Source organism: Idiotropiscis lumnitzeri, chromosome 12, assembly GCF_059441095.1.
Source record: "Idiotropiscis lumnitzeri isolate Australia: NSW breed Sydney's pygmy pipehorse chromosome 12, RoL_Ilum_1.0, whole genome shotgun sequence".
In the NCBI taxonomy this organism is placed as follows: domain Eukaryota; kingdom Metazoa; phylum Chordata; class Actinopteri; order Syngnathiformes; family Syngnathidae; genus Idiotropiscis; species Idiotropiscis lumnitzeri.
In genome coordinates this window covers 7946154-7960749 of record NC_142402.1, presented here as the reverse complement: position 1 = coordinate 7960749, position 14596 = coordinate 7946154, and the positions used below count along the sequence as shown (strand labels likewise).

The 14596-nt window shown below is 40.8% G+C and overlaps 1 protein-coding gene across 1 annotated transcript; it reads right to left on the bottom strand.

Moving 5' to 3' along the window:
- Positions 1-154: 154 nt before the first annotated feature.
- On the bottom strand, positions 155-9454 carry mcm6 (minichromosome maintenance complex component 6). The gene is made up of 18 exons (XM_088312027.1): positions 9230-9454; positions 8652-8798; positions 7825-7935; positions 7512-7599; positions 7279-7440; positions 7050-7215; positions 6827-6972; positions 6074-6224; positions 5841-5982; positions 4500-4641; positions 4132-4239; positions 3136-3291; positions 2916-3044; positions 2670-2834; positions 2455-2578; positions 1195-1389; positions 681-820; positions 155-594 (listed from the first exon to the last, which is right to left on the bottom strand). The coding sequence occupies exons 1-18, from the start codon at positions 9325-9327 to the stop codon at positions 487-489; spliced, it is 2478 nt and encodes an 825-aa protein (XP_088168153.1). The 5' UTR covers positions 9328-9454; the 3' UTR covers positions 155-486.
- Between the last annotated feature and the right edge of the window lie 5142 nt (positions 9455-14596).

Below are 14596 nucleotides of genomic sequence, written 5' to 3'. Positions count from 1 at the left end.
TGCTATACAGTTTTATTTTGTACATTTTTTTCCATCTGTTTACATAAATCTTTATGCATGAAGAGCTTTTTCCAAAGTTTAGACAGGCTGCAGCTCAACGACCATCCAAAATTATGACAATGACTGTAGAAAACAAAAAAAAGATAACAGCAAGCAAAGGCCAGTATTTTTTTATTTATTTTAACCACATTACAATAAAGGGCACAAGAGAAAATACGACAGCACATGAACCTGTTTTATTTGTGATCACCTATTCCACAATTCAGGACAGACGACTCAGAAGAACAGCATATTTACATTAAATGTGACACGCAAACCTCAGTTTTTTTTTTCTATGAGAAACTCAAGCCAATGTTTGTACAACAGTCACCACTCAAGGCTACTATTATGAGCATATATTAAACACTAGGGTAACATGTTTTTTAACTTGTGTCAGATGTTGCATTTATATAAAGGAAACGGAGCAGAAGGCGAGGAAAGAGGTGTTCAGTCTTCAAGGTTGTAGTTGGGATTGACGACCAAAACCACCTCTTCTTTGCTTGCAGACTCTGAGCCCTTCAGGCCTGACTGAGACAGCTCGATGAGGATATGATCCTGGGGAAATAAAAGCACTGGATGTAAAGAGGGAGCCAGACTTGCGAATCAGGCTCATACATCCTTATGTAGTCAAGGACACTCACAAAGTGCACCAGCCTGTGGATGACCTTCTCGATCAGTCCCTTCTTATTGATGAGCTCCTCCTCTGAGTCGATCTCAGACTCAATCTCTTTCAGGTACCAATTGACCACTGCATTTTTCTTCAGCTCCTCCTCCTCCTCAGCTGCAGGCAAGATAATTAAAAACACAATTAAACAGATAGGAGCTTCTTCACTTTCCTTCCATGTTTTATGAACTGCTCAGCAATTAATGTTAAAAACCTCCTATTCCACAACTATGCATTTCATTTTTAAATTGCAAGGCTGCATTTAGAACATACAGTTGAGGTTAACATTTACTACCATTGACGGCTAAAGACGTCAAACATCCATTTTTCTTTTGTACTCAGCTGTTAGTGAATGAGTTAAGTATGGAAAATGCCTTCTTTCCCTCCTCAGTGCTTTCTGAGACTAATACATTAAATGCACGTCTGATTCAGGCAGATTGAGCAAGCGCAGTGTAGTGAAAAGAGGGCCCTAAGGGTGAAGGGCAATATACCTTCTTCTGATCTTCTTAGATGCAGGACAAGCAAGTTGGAGATGCGCTGATACTCGGCGAAAGACAGACGGAGGGACGGTTTGGGCTGACTGTCGGCCTCAGCGTGGCCGTTCACACCGTTGACAAGACCGCCAACGCCATTGACGTGCCCATTTATTCCATTGACCTCACCATTCATTCCGTTAGGGATGTTTCCTGCATTTTAAGTGGTTAAGAAAAAAAAAAAACAGACAAACCTTTACAAGTGACATAGTGGGTAAATCCAGTGTTTTGACTTCAGCGTAAAAGCTGAGACAGCACTCCATCGAGTGCCAATTACCGTATTTTCAAGACCATAAAGCGCACTTAAAAAGTCTTACATTTTCTCTAAAGTGGACGGGGCGCTTAATAATGCGGCATGTCTTGCGTGTGCGCTAAGTTCCAAAATCTGCAAATGTTGTATTGACTTTGTTGAGCGCTCCGACAAACTGCTTATGTAGAAGAAAGGCGGACGTAAAACAGCCATCATTCCGGCAAGCATGTCGAAGGAACTACAAACTTTGGACATGGATGTAAACGGGACGTTCAAAGTGAAGTTGCGAGCATTAGATGACAGACAGAGAACACAGCTTTACTAAAACTGGGGGGCACTCCCAGTGAGTTCCGCTACAATTTGTGAATGGATTGTAGATGCTTGGGCTAACCATTTGCCACGTTAGCCACTAATGTGTCTGCTTGCACTTTTCGAGATTTCACAAAGGCCAGCATAATTTCTGAGGAGATGCACGGCAACGAGATTGACTTGACACTGACGGGAGGGAACCTGTCGTGTGAAATGCATTAAAAATAGTACAACCAGAGTCAGTTTTGCTCCCGTTGCCTTTTTAAAAACATAGGCGAGCATGCATGCTAATGAACGTTTATGTAAGTGTTAAATACAGAAATAGCACTCGTAACTGAGACAGCACCTTTTGATACGGCGCCTTCTGGTCGTGGAAATACGATAAGAATGGATGGAAAGTCATGTTAACACCAGCCTTGGTCACGCTAATGAGAAACAAGAATTTGCTCTATGTAAAAATGCCTTGACAATGAAAGCATAGCTCTGAGTGATAGTCATCGTCTAAATGACAATTTTTTGATCCAGCTTGTCATGGATCTTGATCATACAAATTTTCCAAAAATCCTAAGTATGCTGTAAAAATTTGAAACAATTTGAGCACATTTTGAAAATCAGCAGCGTAGCAGATGAATGTAATCATACAATAAAGCCTTCAGTACCTTCCTCTGGTAGCTCCTCCTCTTCCTGTTCGTCATCTTGCTCCAGGTTGATATCTGGTGTCTCTACTCTGATAATGGATTTATTCAAAAGACGGAAGGCTTCCTTCACGTGTTTGGGCTGCACCTGGATTCATGAAGGGGTAAAAATTTTTTTAAAAATGCATCTGCGTTCAATTTTTTATTTTTTGCAAAAGGCCTTTTCTATTTGCACTGACCTCATCACAACAGTGCATCCTGGCCATTCCCTCTGAAAGGCGGATCATGCTCTCCAACTGGCGCACGGTTATCCTCCAGGCCGACTTGGTCACACCACCCGAGCCATCACGCTGCCGGAGACGCTTGTACTGCTCGACAATGAACTCCTCAGATTCGCTGGAAATCTGCAAAAATGGGCGGGCAACGCGCCTCGTTTACAAATAAGAAATCACCACTCTACAAACAATATTATTTGGTGGACGTACTTTGGGTCTAAACTGCCTCGCAAAGAGCAGGTATCTCCGGATTTCATCCAAAGAGTACAGCCTGTCCACAGATTCCTCCACACGCGAGTGGAGATCTACGATGCGCCTGGCGATGGCGTAATCCGTAACCTGCAAAACGTACAGAGGGTTCTCCGTTTCACCAGGACTCCATGTGACACACAATAGCCAGTTACTCCGAACGGGGAGGGGACCAACTGACCTCATTGCATTCATCCACTAGGATGAAGAAGAGGTCGAAGCGGCTCATGATGGGCGCGGTCAGGTTGACGTTCTGTTTCAGGCTCTTACTGCGGTCGTAGCGGCCGTTGACGGGGTTGGCGGCAGCGAGGATGGATGTGCGAGCGTTCAGAGTGGCCTGGAGACAAAGGCGGATTACAGATTCAGGACATTTTCAGGTTACAAATGGCACGCAATTAGCTAAATGCCAGAAGATTACATTGTTGCCCAACATACTCAATTGCCGATACGCTGAGGCTTTCAAAGGGGTGGATAATTTACAGTAAATTTGCAAATGAGGTTAAGAGAAATTTGGGAAATTTTTCAATTTGTAAACTTCCCACAGGAGTTGAGGGAGATTTATATTATTCGAGCAAAAACAAACATTTTATTTTGTCATTAAAATCTAAATTTACCTCTATTATTGCCTTGAAATTTGCACAACTTATATTTAGAATAATAAGGACATGAAACACAAGCAGAATGTTTGACTTTTTAGAAGACTTTGAACTTTTGAACAATTTTTTTGCTGATTTGTTTGGTGGGGCTGACGGGGTTGTTTGTCATCGTCTTCTGTTCTAAGGAGTTTTAAAAAATGAGGCAGATTTTTGCCAATTTTAATAGAGCCAATATCAGAAGAATTACAGAAAAAAGTGGTATTATCCCTAACCCGAGATATATATAGATATATATATATATATATATATATATATATATATATATATATATATATATATATATATATATATATATATATATATATATATATATAATAAATAATTAATAATAATTTGCCCTTTATTAGTCCCACAATGGGGAAATTCCAGATTCGAACCCAGGCCTCCTGGGGAGACTGGGTCCTGAACGCGGCGCCTTAGACCACTCGGCCATCCTGGCAGCCATATATTTGTTTTGGTTTTTTTGTTTAAACATTTTTTTAAAAACACAGCTTTAATTTAACTTAAATCGATGGTCTCACCTTGACTCCAGCCTTGGCGATGCTGATGGTCTGTTGCTCCATAGCCTCATGAATGGCCACTTGGTCTTTAAGGTCCATCTTGTCAAACTCATCAATGCAGCACACACCCTTAAAGGTAAACACTTATTTAAACTAATTACATTCAAGCATATTACTTAAGTTACATATTTCAACATATCCCGCGGGACATCACCTTCCTTAGTCTCATAAATTTCAGGTAGAGAGTATATACTGTTTACACTTGACAAAAAATTTTAACTCACAATTAAGAGATCAAAATTGTCTTGTCATCTCAAATACTTGGATGCATGAAATAGTGCCGTAGCACCTCTGCTTGATTAAGTAAAGACGAAAAGACAGAAACTCACATTGTCAGCCAGCATCAAAGCTCCAGCCTCAATTACAAATTCGTGAGATTCTTCATCTCGGACGACGGCAGCAGTCAGACCTGCAGCGGTGCTAGCTTTGCCACTCGTGTAAACGGCTCTGGGGCTGAACTCTTCCACATGCCTACAAATGCACACAAGCGCATACTGTCGGGTCAAGGTTCAAGACTTTTTAATACCACTTGAAATGATGTATAAGACCAACTTCACAACGTTCCCAATGTCGCATGTTGTCTAAAGTTGCTACAATTCATAAATAATGTGGATCTGTTCTTACGTGTGCCAGCACACCACATTCTTTTTTTTTCAGCACAATAATCGCTTAGCAATTTTTTTTTTAATTTTGAAATTTGATTTCCAATAATAAAATCTTACTCCTCAGGTGTTAACATTTTTGAAAGATGAATTGAAGACATTTTAATGCCAATTATGTTCTTAATTTTAGACTCAGCCTTTTAAGACTAAGAAAATCTCCGGAACACAGATTGAGAGCTAAAAATGTACACAAAATAGTCTATGTATTGTAGTGTGTGCGATTGATGATTCATGTTTTTCCTTCAACCCATACATTGGAGTTATACATGCAGTCTGTGATATTTACACATGCAAGACGAGCTGGGTCTGTTTCTGTCAGTTGTCAGTGTTGGGAGTACATTTGTGTAATACATGGTTGACCCACCAGAGGGCAGGCTACAACTGTGAGTACAAAATTACTGTAGGGAACCCACAAGAAAAAGAAAAAAAAGACTACAGCGTGATTTCAGGAAGTTAAAGGCGCCTTGATGGTAACGCTTTAGAGAACAGGGGGTGTTTCTTTTTAAAAGTACCCAACACAACACATCTATTGGTACTTGATTCGGTTAGGGACAATTACAGCGACGGAAGAAAACCCACTTCCATCCTTGCTTGGCCCATCTTTTTTAAAAAGGTCTCATCCTCTCTGTCCCCAAAATAGGCGTGCGTCTGATGTAACGCCCATCTCTGCATTTGAGTATTTGGGTCTTAATATGGCAAACAGAAGCACTGTTGCGAATGTGTTTATATGATTTCCTGTTGTCATGGTTTAATAAAGGGCTGAAAAGTGTATAAGCAACTACATAGGTCTCAATTCCCCACATACGAGATCACAATAAGTATATTGTTAAAAAAAATGAAAACAATTTCTTTGAAAAAAAAAAATCTATATTGGGACAGTACAGTCCGAAGACGCCTGGGATACGCACCAGCACAGCCGCAACCATCGTGAGTACAAGTGGATCAGACAATGGATGGATATTTTAGAACACTCGAGACCATTTGCACTGGACTTATTTGTGCACCTACTTGAGAAACTGGCTCTTAGCAGTACTTGGGTCTCCAACAATACAGACGTTGACGTCTCCTCTCAGCGAGGTTCCCTCCATGGTTGTTTTGGGAACGCCCCCAAACAGCATCAGCAGGATGCCACGCTTCACCTCGTCATTGCCTGCACAAACGTAACCACGTTCAAACCACGCATGTTTTACCAAGTGCATTTGTCATTCGCTTGTTCATTTGGGAAGAACTGTGGCGCTGACCGTGGATGGTGGGGAAGAGGCTAGTGCACAGGTTATGGTATAGGTTCTTGTCTTGACTCATCTCAAACACTTTCTCCCATTCTCGCTCAGTCATTTGGCTTTTGATGCTCTCAGCTGTTTGCTCCTCCTCCCGTAGCTCCTTGCCACCAAACTGCAAAGAGAAAATTCACATTTGGATGGCAGCAATTGCTCAAAATTAGAACACCCCCGTGGTCCTGAGATTTGGAACTCAACCAAAATGTTCGCGCCTCACAAAAACTCTGACTTGAGTTCAGGGAGACAGTGAAAGATTAACGCCGGGTGTTTTGCCTCGCAATCCCCCACAGAAGTGCAACAGTGATGAGTTTCAAAGTGTGATGATAACTAATCAGTACTATTTTCTGCTATTTTCTCTTTCTATTATACATTTGTTGACTTCTTTTTAACTCTTGTATGATAGCCAAGAATGTTAAAATGTTGCTCCTCATTTTTTCCCCCCGCGTCACTCAAGTGGTAGTATATCTGAAACTTGCCCATGAGTCCAATTTTGCCTTGCAAAAAAAATAAAAATAAATAAATAAATAAAATAAACAAGCAACTGCTCATCACTTAAAAACCTGGAAGTTGGGGCGAAGTCAACGTACCACTGCAAAATAATTTAATACAGCTCTAATGTTTGACTGGGAGAGTTTCAATTTCCAATATTTCTTATGAAAAACAATTATTTACAAACTTGAACAATTTAGGTCTATTGTACCGTTTTTCCACTCTTACCCGAGGATTTGTGGGCGCGACATTGCAGGCCAGGAAAGCCAATCGGTAGGACAGCTCTCGGACTCCCAGAGCTTTCAATCCTCTCAGCCCTTCCAACTCGGAGCGCTGTGGTCCGCTTACCCTGGTACTAGTCTCTGCTCGCAGACCTAGGAAGGGAAGCCACACAATTAAATGGTTTAAAAAATACAAAAGTCAGAATGAGGGAATCAAATTGAAAACATACCAGGAGTTCTGAGCTGTGAGACATCTGGCACCACAATGAGCGTCCCGATAAAGTCACATCGGTCACCAGCCTGAGCGGTCTCCACCGCCTCAGCTCTTAGAACAATCTCCAGGGAGCGTGGGATCGAACCCCGGGGCAGCTCCGCCTGCGTCTCCTGGATACGCACCTGACACACACCACATCATCAAATGATCGTGATCTTTCACACACACATTAACTCACTTCTTACCTTCTGGAAGTCAATGAACTTGGACTTGTGTGTGTCGAGGTGGAAGCGCAAGCGGTTGCTGCAGGCTGGGTTGCGGCAAATGGTGGGTGGCGAGTATTTGAACTGCTGAGGGACGTCTTTGATCACGGCCTGACAGTCCATGCAGAGGAAGGTGCCACTCACCTGAAACCACCACGACAGTCATGACCAAAAACCGCTCAGGATCACGAGCAAAGTGCGAGCAGATGACTCACCAGTTCAGGGTGGACAGGATGCGTCCTCACAACCTGGCCACTGATCCTCACCAGGGTGCCGATGCGCATGGATGACAGCTCACGAATCCTGAAGTACACAGCAATATCGATCATTTAATCTTATAATCTCTCAATAGTGAATAAAAACAACAATAGGAGTCCATGCTGTTTGAATATAAATTCTAAGTAAATGTATTGGTCTATTCATGCACGGTTGGAATGAGCTTTTATTCCGCTGTGAAGGTTCTGGTGCATCTCAAGTGAGTGTTCATATCCCAATTTTTTTTTTGTGAGTCGTGTATATGAATCTCACTTGTGTCTAGTTGGCAGATCTTCAAGGGCCACGTAGAACTCTTTCGTGAGCGGAACATTTCCATGATCCCTCGCAAAGTTGCGGACGGCCCGACAGAGGAAGGGGTACACTCTGAAAACAGGAAGCAAAAAGAATCAGACACACGTATGTACATTAATATTTTGTAGGGCGGGGTAATTAAGCACAATTTAATTGTGGTTTTGATTAGAAAAGTACTACTGGATATCAAAGAAAAACAATTGTGCCAAAAGGCGCTGTGATTGCAAATGCTCTGTTTTGCATACAGTAAATGCGTGACATGTGTGTGATTCTGTCCTCCTGAGTGTGCTTTTAGCTATTTAATAGCAAACCAGTTGGACTTTACTGTAAAACTAAGCATACAAAAAAATTACACATCTTGTATATTTAAAAACAAGACTTCATTTTAGAAATATCACCAGTGCTAATGCTGACGCGAGCAGTGAATGGGAAATACAACCCCTATAGCGTGGCTAATAGCAAAAAACATCCAGTCCTAGGAGTGATATTGCTTCAAATAAATATTCACACACATACGTTGCACTAACACATACAGACAGGTAATCTGATAATAGTCACAGACATATGTTCTTATCTGTGAAAAAGAAAATGTGTTTAGCTGAAAGTTACAGTGTTATTTTAGCTGAATTACCATTACCACCAGCAAGAAACACGAAGCATGCACACTATTATTCGCTCTTGTTGGCCACAAAAAGTGTGACAGGCCTGATCTGGCCCCTGGGCCTTCAGTGTGACAGCCACGAGCAGGCACAACGTCCTTTAACAGTGCAATTTCCAAGACTCCACACCTGTAATATTCTTCTTGGATGGTCGTTGCCAGCTCCTGGTTGAAGACCTCGAGATCAACGAAGCTAACCAGCAGCGTGTTCCTCTCTGGTCGGATGAGCTCTTCAGCCTCCCGTACATACTTCACTTCTCCATCCGCAGTCTGGAACCTGCACACAGGTCATACGGTGTGTAATTATTATTATTTATTTTTTTTGGGGGGGGGGGTAGTGTAGCACATGTACTTCGTCACTGTACTTAATAGATTTCGCAGGTACATGAACTTAGATTTTCTACCTCTCAACTTTTGATTTTTACTCCCTAAATTTTAAAACATAACTACTACTACTTTCTACTCCTTACTCTCGTCAAATTAGGCTCGTTACCTTTTGAGCTTCCCCTCCATTTTTTACTTTTACTGAAATAAAAAAAAAGAAATCAATATAATACATGCAATTCTATTACCAGTATTATTTTAGACAAAGATCTCTACTTCAGAGTCCGAGTACTTTTGCCTTTTTTAATATATATTAAAAGCGTACAACCGTGCATTTTCGTTATCAAGCCACACGAATGCAGTAAAGCGTTTTTCTGGACTTACTCCTCCAAAAAAGCCTGGAATAACTTCTGACATTTATCCGCCAAATCGTCTTTCACCGTCTCCCCGGGATTCTCTGCGGCCAGTGTGGCAACATCCATGCTGATATGATCCAAAACTTGTGTATAAAACTGGAAAAAGGAAACAATACCGCTCCGGTACAGAGCAACAAGGACCACGAAACAGGGCTCAATTTCGCGCGAAAAGCTATACCACGTGACGTTTGGCGCGCCACTTTTGTCCAATCAGAACTGGTATGTAAATATACTAGCGTTTTTAACCAATTAACAGCTACGTTCTTGAAATACCGGAAGTCCCGTGTCCTACGGAGTCCAATTACCTTGCAGGGAAAATCATTTTGGCCAAATGTCATGAATTGTGTGCTATCTTCTGCATTTTATCTACTTTAAAGTTGTGTGGAATATGCTCGGTTCATCACTGATGTTTTTTGGGAAGTGCTGTTTTCCTTGCATTTTTATAGCGCATCATTCTAATGTCGTTAGAATTTAGTTGACCAAGTGTCCACGAGGGGGCAGTGAAAACCCCAATATAACCTGACATGGATCGTGATGGATGCCGAGCATTGACCTGCATTTACAACCCAAATTCTAAAACGTGTAATTTATTCCAGCAGACTATTTTCTTTATTTAGAATTTTTGAAGTTTAGTCAAAATATTATTTAAAAAATAACATGTTCCATACGACTAGTCTAAACATGGTATTTTTCTTAATATTGCGTTAGTGGAATATGAATTTATCAGCAAATCCACTTGTTTTTATCCAGTGCAGGGGGGATACCGTTTTGACTTGTATTGGCACTTACTGTCACCGAACATGACATCACAGTACCCTTGGGCCCAGCTTGTGAAGGTCACATAATCAAACCTATAAAACAGGTGAGTTGTTGACGGTCGTTACGTGAGCACTCAGGCACTGTGATGTCATTTTAAATCGACAGCAAGTGGCAGTATAATGCATGGCAAAGTTCCAAGGCGAAAACCACTACTGACCAAAAAGACCATAAAAGCTCCTCTTACTTTTTCAAATCACATCTGAATGATGAACACGACTTTAGGGACACTATTATGTGAATTGGTCACTGATGGTGTAGTGGTACATTCGCCTGACTTGTGTGCGGGCAGCGTGGGTTCGGTTCACACTCAGTGACGATTTCTATGTCTGCCCTGTGACTGGGTGGCGACCAGTTCAGGGCGTGGTGCGCCTTTCGCCTTTAGTCAGTTGGGATAGGCTCCAGCTCCTTCCTGCGACCCAGTACAGGATAAGCGGTGTGGTACACATTATGTGAACTGACATGTCAAGTTAAACTTTTTGGAAGGTGTGTTTCTCATTACATCTGGCATAATTTCATCTTTACAGAAAATACGACCAATTGAACATGATGGTGGAAGTGTGGTGGTCGGGGGCTCATTGCTAATTCATTGGTAAGACTTGCTCTGATCGATACAACCATGAATGAAATCATGAGGGAGAATGTTCAGTCATCAGTCCGTAAACTCAAACCGAAGCACTTCTCCGTTTTCGCCTCTAGCGTACCACGACTATTTATGGTGTACTGAGACTTCACATGAGCCCTCAGTACCCTTTCTTGCCCTATTTCTTTCTTGCGTTTTGTGATCCTCATAGTCTTATTGCTATACTGTATTACCTAGTGTGCACTGGTACCCGCCATACTCGTGTCCCCTCGTGAGGCAATCTTGTGAGTTGAGTAGGTGGCAGAAAAAGGATGTGAATGAGAATGAAGACTGAATAATCAGTATCAGAATCAGAAAGCCCTTTATTTTCATTGTACATTGTTCTGTGCAACGAGATTAGAGAGCTCCCCGCTCCAGTGCAGTATAACAATAATTTAACTAGAAATATAAATTAGATTAATTAAAGATTAAATAATTGAATAAAAAATAAATAAAAAATTGGATAAATAAAAACACATTATGTTGCTGTTCTACAAGGTAAGGGTAATTGTGTGTGAGAATTCAGCATGGAGATGGCTCTCGTAGTCTTTGTTGTGATGCACCTGTAGCGCCTGCCAGAGGGCAACACGTCAAACAGGTGTGAGCTCGGGTGAGTTTGGTCTTTGATGATATTGAGAGCTCTGCTGAGGCACTGGGTGGTGTCGATGTTCGACAGGGAGGGGAGAGGGCAGCCAATAATTCCATATTAGAGTGAGTTGAGTTAAAAAAAGTCAAACCCATAAATGTTGGCGTGGCTCCCATAAATGCCAAACGAGTACTCGGCGGGTCGGGCTAGTGATGAAGCATGTGACATTGAATGACACCGGACGACACGTTAATCTTGGAAATAAACAGCAGCCAACTAACACTAAGGTTAGCGCTTCTGATTCACTTGTTGCTGGCGATGTCAACAATAATTGCACAGAACAAGAATGGCCAGACTGCTGATCAAACAACCAAATAAGGTTAAATAATTTTTATTTACAATATTATATATGTATTATTATTTCCTTTTGACACAGAGCCAGGTATATTAGAAGAGTTTTTTTTCCCTTACAAAAATAAAATCACCATTTAATAACTGTCTTTTATATTTACTTGAGTTACTTTGTATTTGTAATATTTGTTTGATGAAAGTGGGGAAACTATGCAAGAAACATTGAGGAGGAGAAGACAGACCGACCGACCAAAGAAAAATCACAATTATATATTATTGTGACTTTTACTTAAACCTTACTTTGCATGCATGTTCATTCCTAATCTCCATCTTTTCAGCCCTCTGTAGGTCTACAAGTCCCAACAGCGATTTGAATCCGTACTGATCCAGATGAATTGTGCTCAAATAGTCTCAACAAAGATAAAACTTCCTATACAACTCCTTTCAGCTGGCTTCTTGTTTACACACCAAATCTCTACAATGAGCACCGGAACACAAAGCCCCTGCACATGAAATCTGACCAAGGCAGGGTTCATTCTCAGCACCATCTGTGAGATGAAATACTTTATTATTTAATTTACTTCTCCCGCAGTTCCTAGTTCCTTGCCGGGGTTTCCATCCGCACACAGCGGCCATTAAGAACACTGTCAGGAGGCAATTGGTTTCACCTGTCACATTGTATTAATCCACGAGGAACAAAGCAGGAAGTAGTTGCACACCATTTGGATGAAGCCCCGTCTCTCTCACCCTCTTTATTTCTCCTTTTGTGTTGACCTCTGGTTTTCCCACAATTGTTCAGTAGCAGGAAACTCAAGACAAACCGTGTCTGACTATGAGGGAACCTGACCACCTGTCGGCAAACACTTTGAAACAAAACACACACACAAGTAAATGCACACTTACATGCCCCTTTAGCGCGTCCGCATCCTGAAAGTTAGCATTAAGAGCTTTCAAACTTTGAATCCCGAGAGCAATGTGATTGTTCATATACAGTAGGTAGTGAAACTACAACTGGAAAAACTATCTTTCCATGTATGAAAAGCGAAAACCACCCAATTTCAAGTCTGTGAAAGAATTCCTATTGGCAGAATGATGCCAATGTGTTATGAACCACAATAACATGAAAATTTGAAGAGGGCAGGAATTGTATTTGAATGTTTTAAACGCACAGCCAAGTGTCATATTTTGACATATACACAGTGGAGAACCTCAAAACACATTTATCAGAAACAACATAAGGACAGGACGGGAAATAACAATTGTACACGTGGAAGGAAATGAAAGACAGTTGCTTGTAATTGTTAATGTTCTGAGCCACTTTTTTTTTTCATATGAGCTGTGCACACCATACGCACTGGAATCAAATTTGGAGAACACAGCAGGACACATACCATGAACATATCTTATATTTAAAAAAAAGTCAACAATAAAACACTTTTGTGGATTTTTAGGTTTTTGTTCAGGTATTAGGTTAAAAGGGGAAGTCAACCTTATATTGCTTTTATGGTAAATGAGTTAAGGGGCAAAATTCACCTGTTTTAACCATCTCAAGGGGCATCCATTTTGTCACCTTCTGTCAACTGAAAATGACATCACAGTTGCATATTCAGAAAGCTGGTGAGCCATGATTGGTCGTTATCGGAGCCCTGAGTAACTGTGATTTTTAGTCAATGAAAGAGACAAAATGGCCGCCCCCCTGAGATGACTAAAAATGAGTGGATTTTGCTGCTTAAATATTATCCCACAAAAGCAATCTCAATCAGAATGCCAGTTTCAACTAATGACAGCACATGGAACACATTATTGCAAAGATTTCTTTGATTTCCTCTTTAGAATTACCAACTAAAGTAGGAAAATGATTACAGCAAATATAGGGTACAACTCAGATGATTTAAAAAAAAATGACTGAACTGGTAGCTACACAGCTGTCAAGTATTTAACACGTGCTTGAATGCGACTAGTTTTTTCTGAACACAGCCATATTCAGGGTGTGCACACTTGTGTAAAGCCACATCATTTCAGCTGTTTATGTTTACTTCCCCCCTCAAAGATTTTTTTGTTGTCACTGTTGTTGTTGTACAGGTTACAGGACTCATAAATGTTGTGAAAAAGTTACAAAATTATTTATCATTTTTTTGGTCCACAAAAAAAAAAAAAGCAATTAAACACGGGTGTGTAGACTTTTTATATCCACAGCGTCTCCTACTTCAAGTCAACACTCATGGAGCACTAAGAAGCGAATTCAAATAATGTACATGCTTTTATTAAAACCTGCCTGTGGTAAAGCATTGAAAGAAACGTTTAATCATTTGTGCACCAACGCAAGATGAGCAGGTTCACCAACAGAACACAGCCCAAGTGCGTAATCCAATGTCTGCTTCAAATGAGAGAGACGCTATTCTCCATATCGCAAGCCGCTGTACCAAACAAAAAATTCAAAAGTTGTTTAGGATTAATAAAACAACAAAATATTGTTGCTTAATTATTTGTCCAGGTGTCACAAACTCAAACTCGTGACTGAAGTTCCTGAGAGGAAGAAACAACAATAAACAGGATAACTGCAGATGACCTGTTTTGGGGATCACCGTTTTCCCACATTAACAGTTTTTGCAAGGCAAAATTATGATGCTGATTACTTGGGAAGAAATTGTCCTTTTAAAAAAAATGTGTGTGTTTGTGTGTGTTGGGGGGATATTTGGGGGTTCCAGTTGCAATCCAATAATACAAACCACAACTATAAAAACAAGCACAGATATCTCATCTCCGCTCCAATATAGTAGTGCGATCTTTCGTTTATTGCTTTATTTTTTTTCTCACCAAACATTGGTGGTGGTGGTTCAGTAAAAGCAGTTTGAGATGAATTGAAATCATGACCAACACTCTTGTGCCTTCTCATCAGCTTGAACTTGATTTGCACTAAGCATTTACTTTAAATTGTCATCGTCACCCGCAGGAGGAAG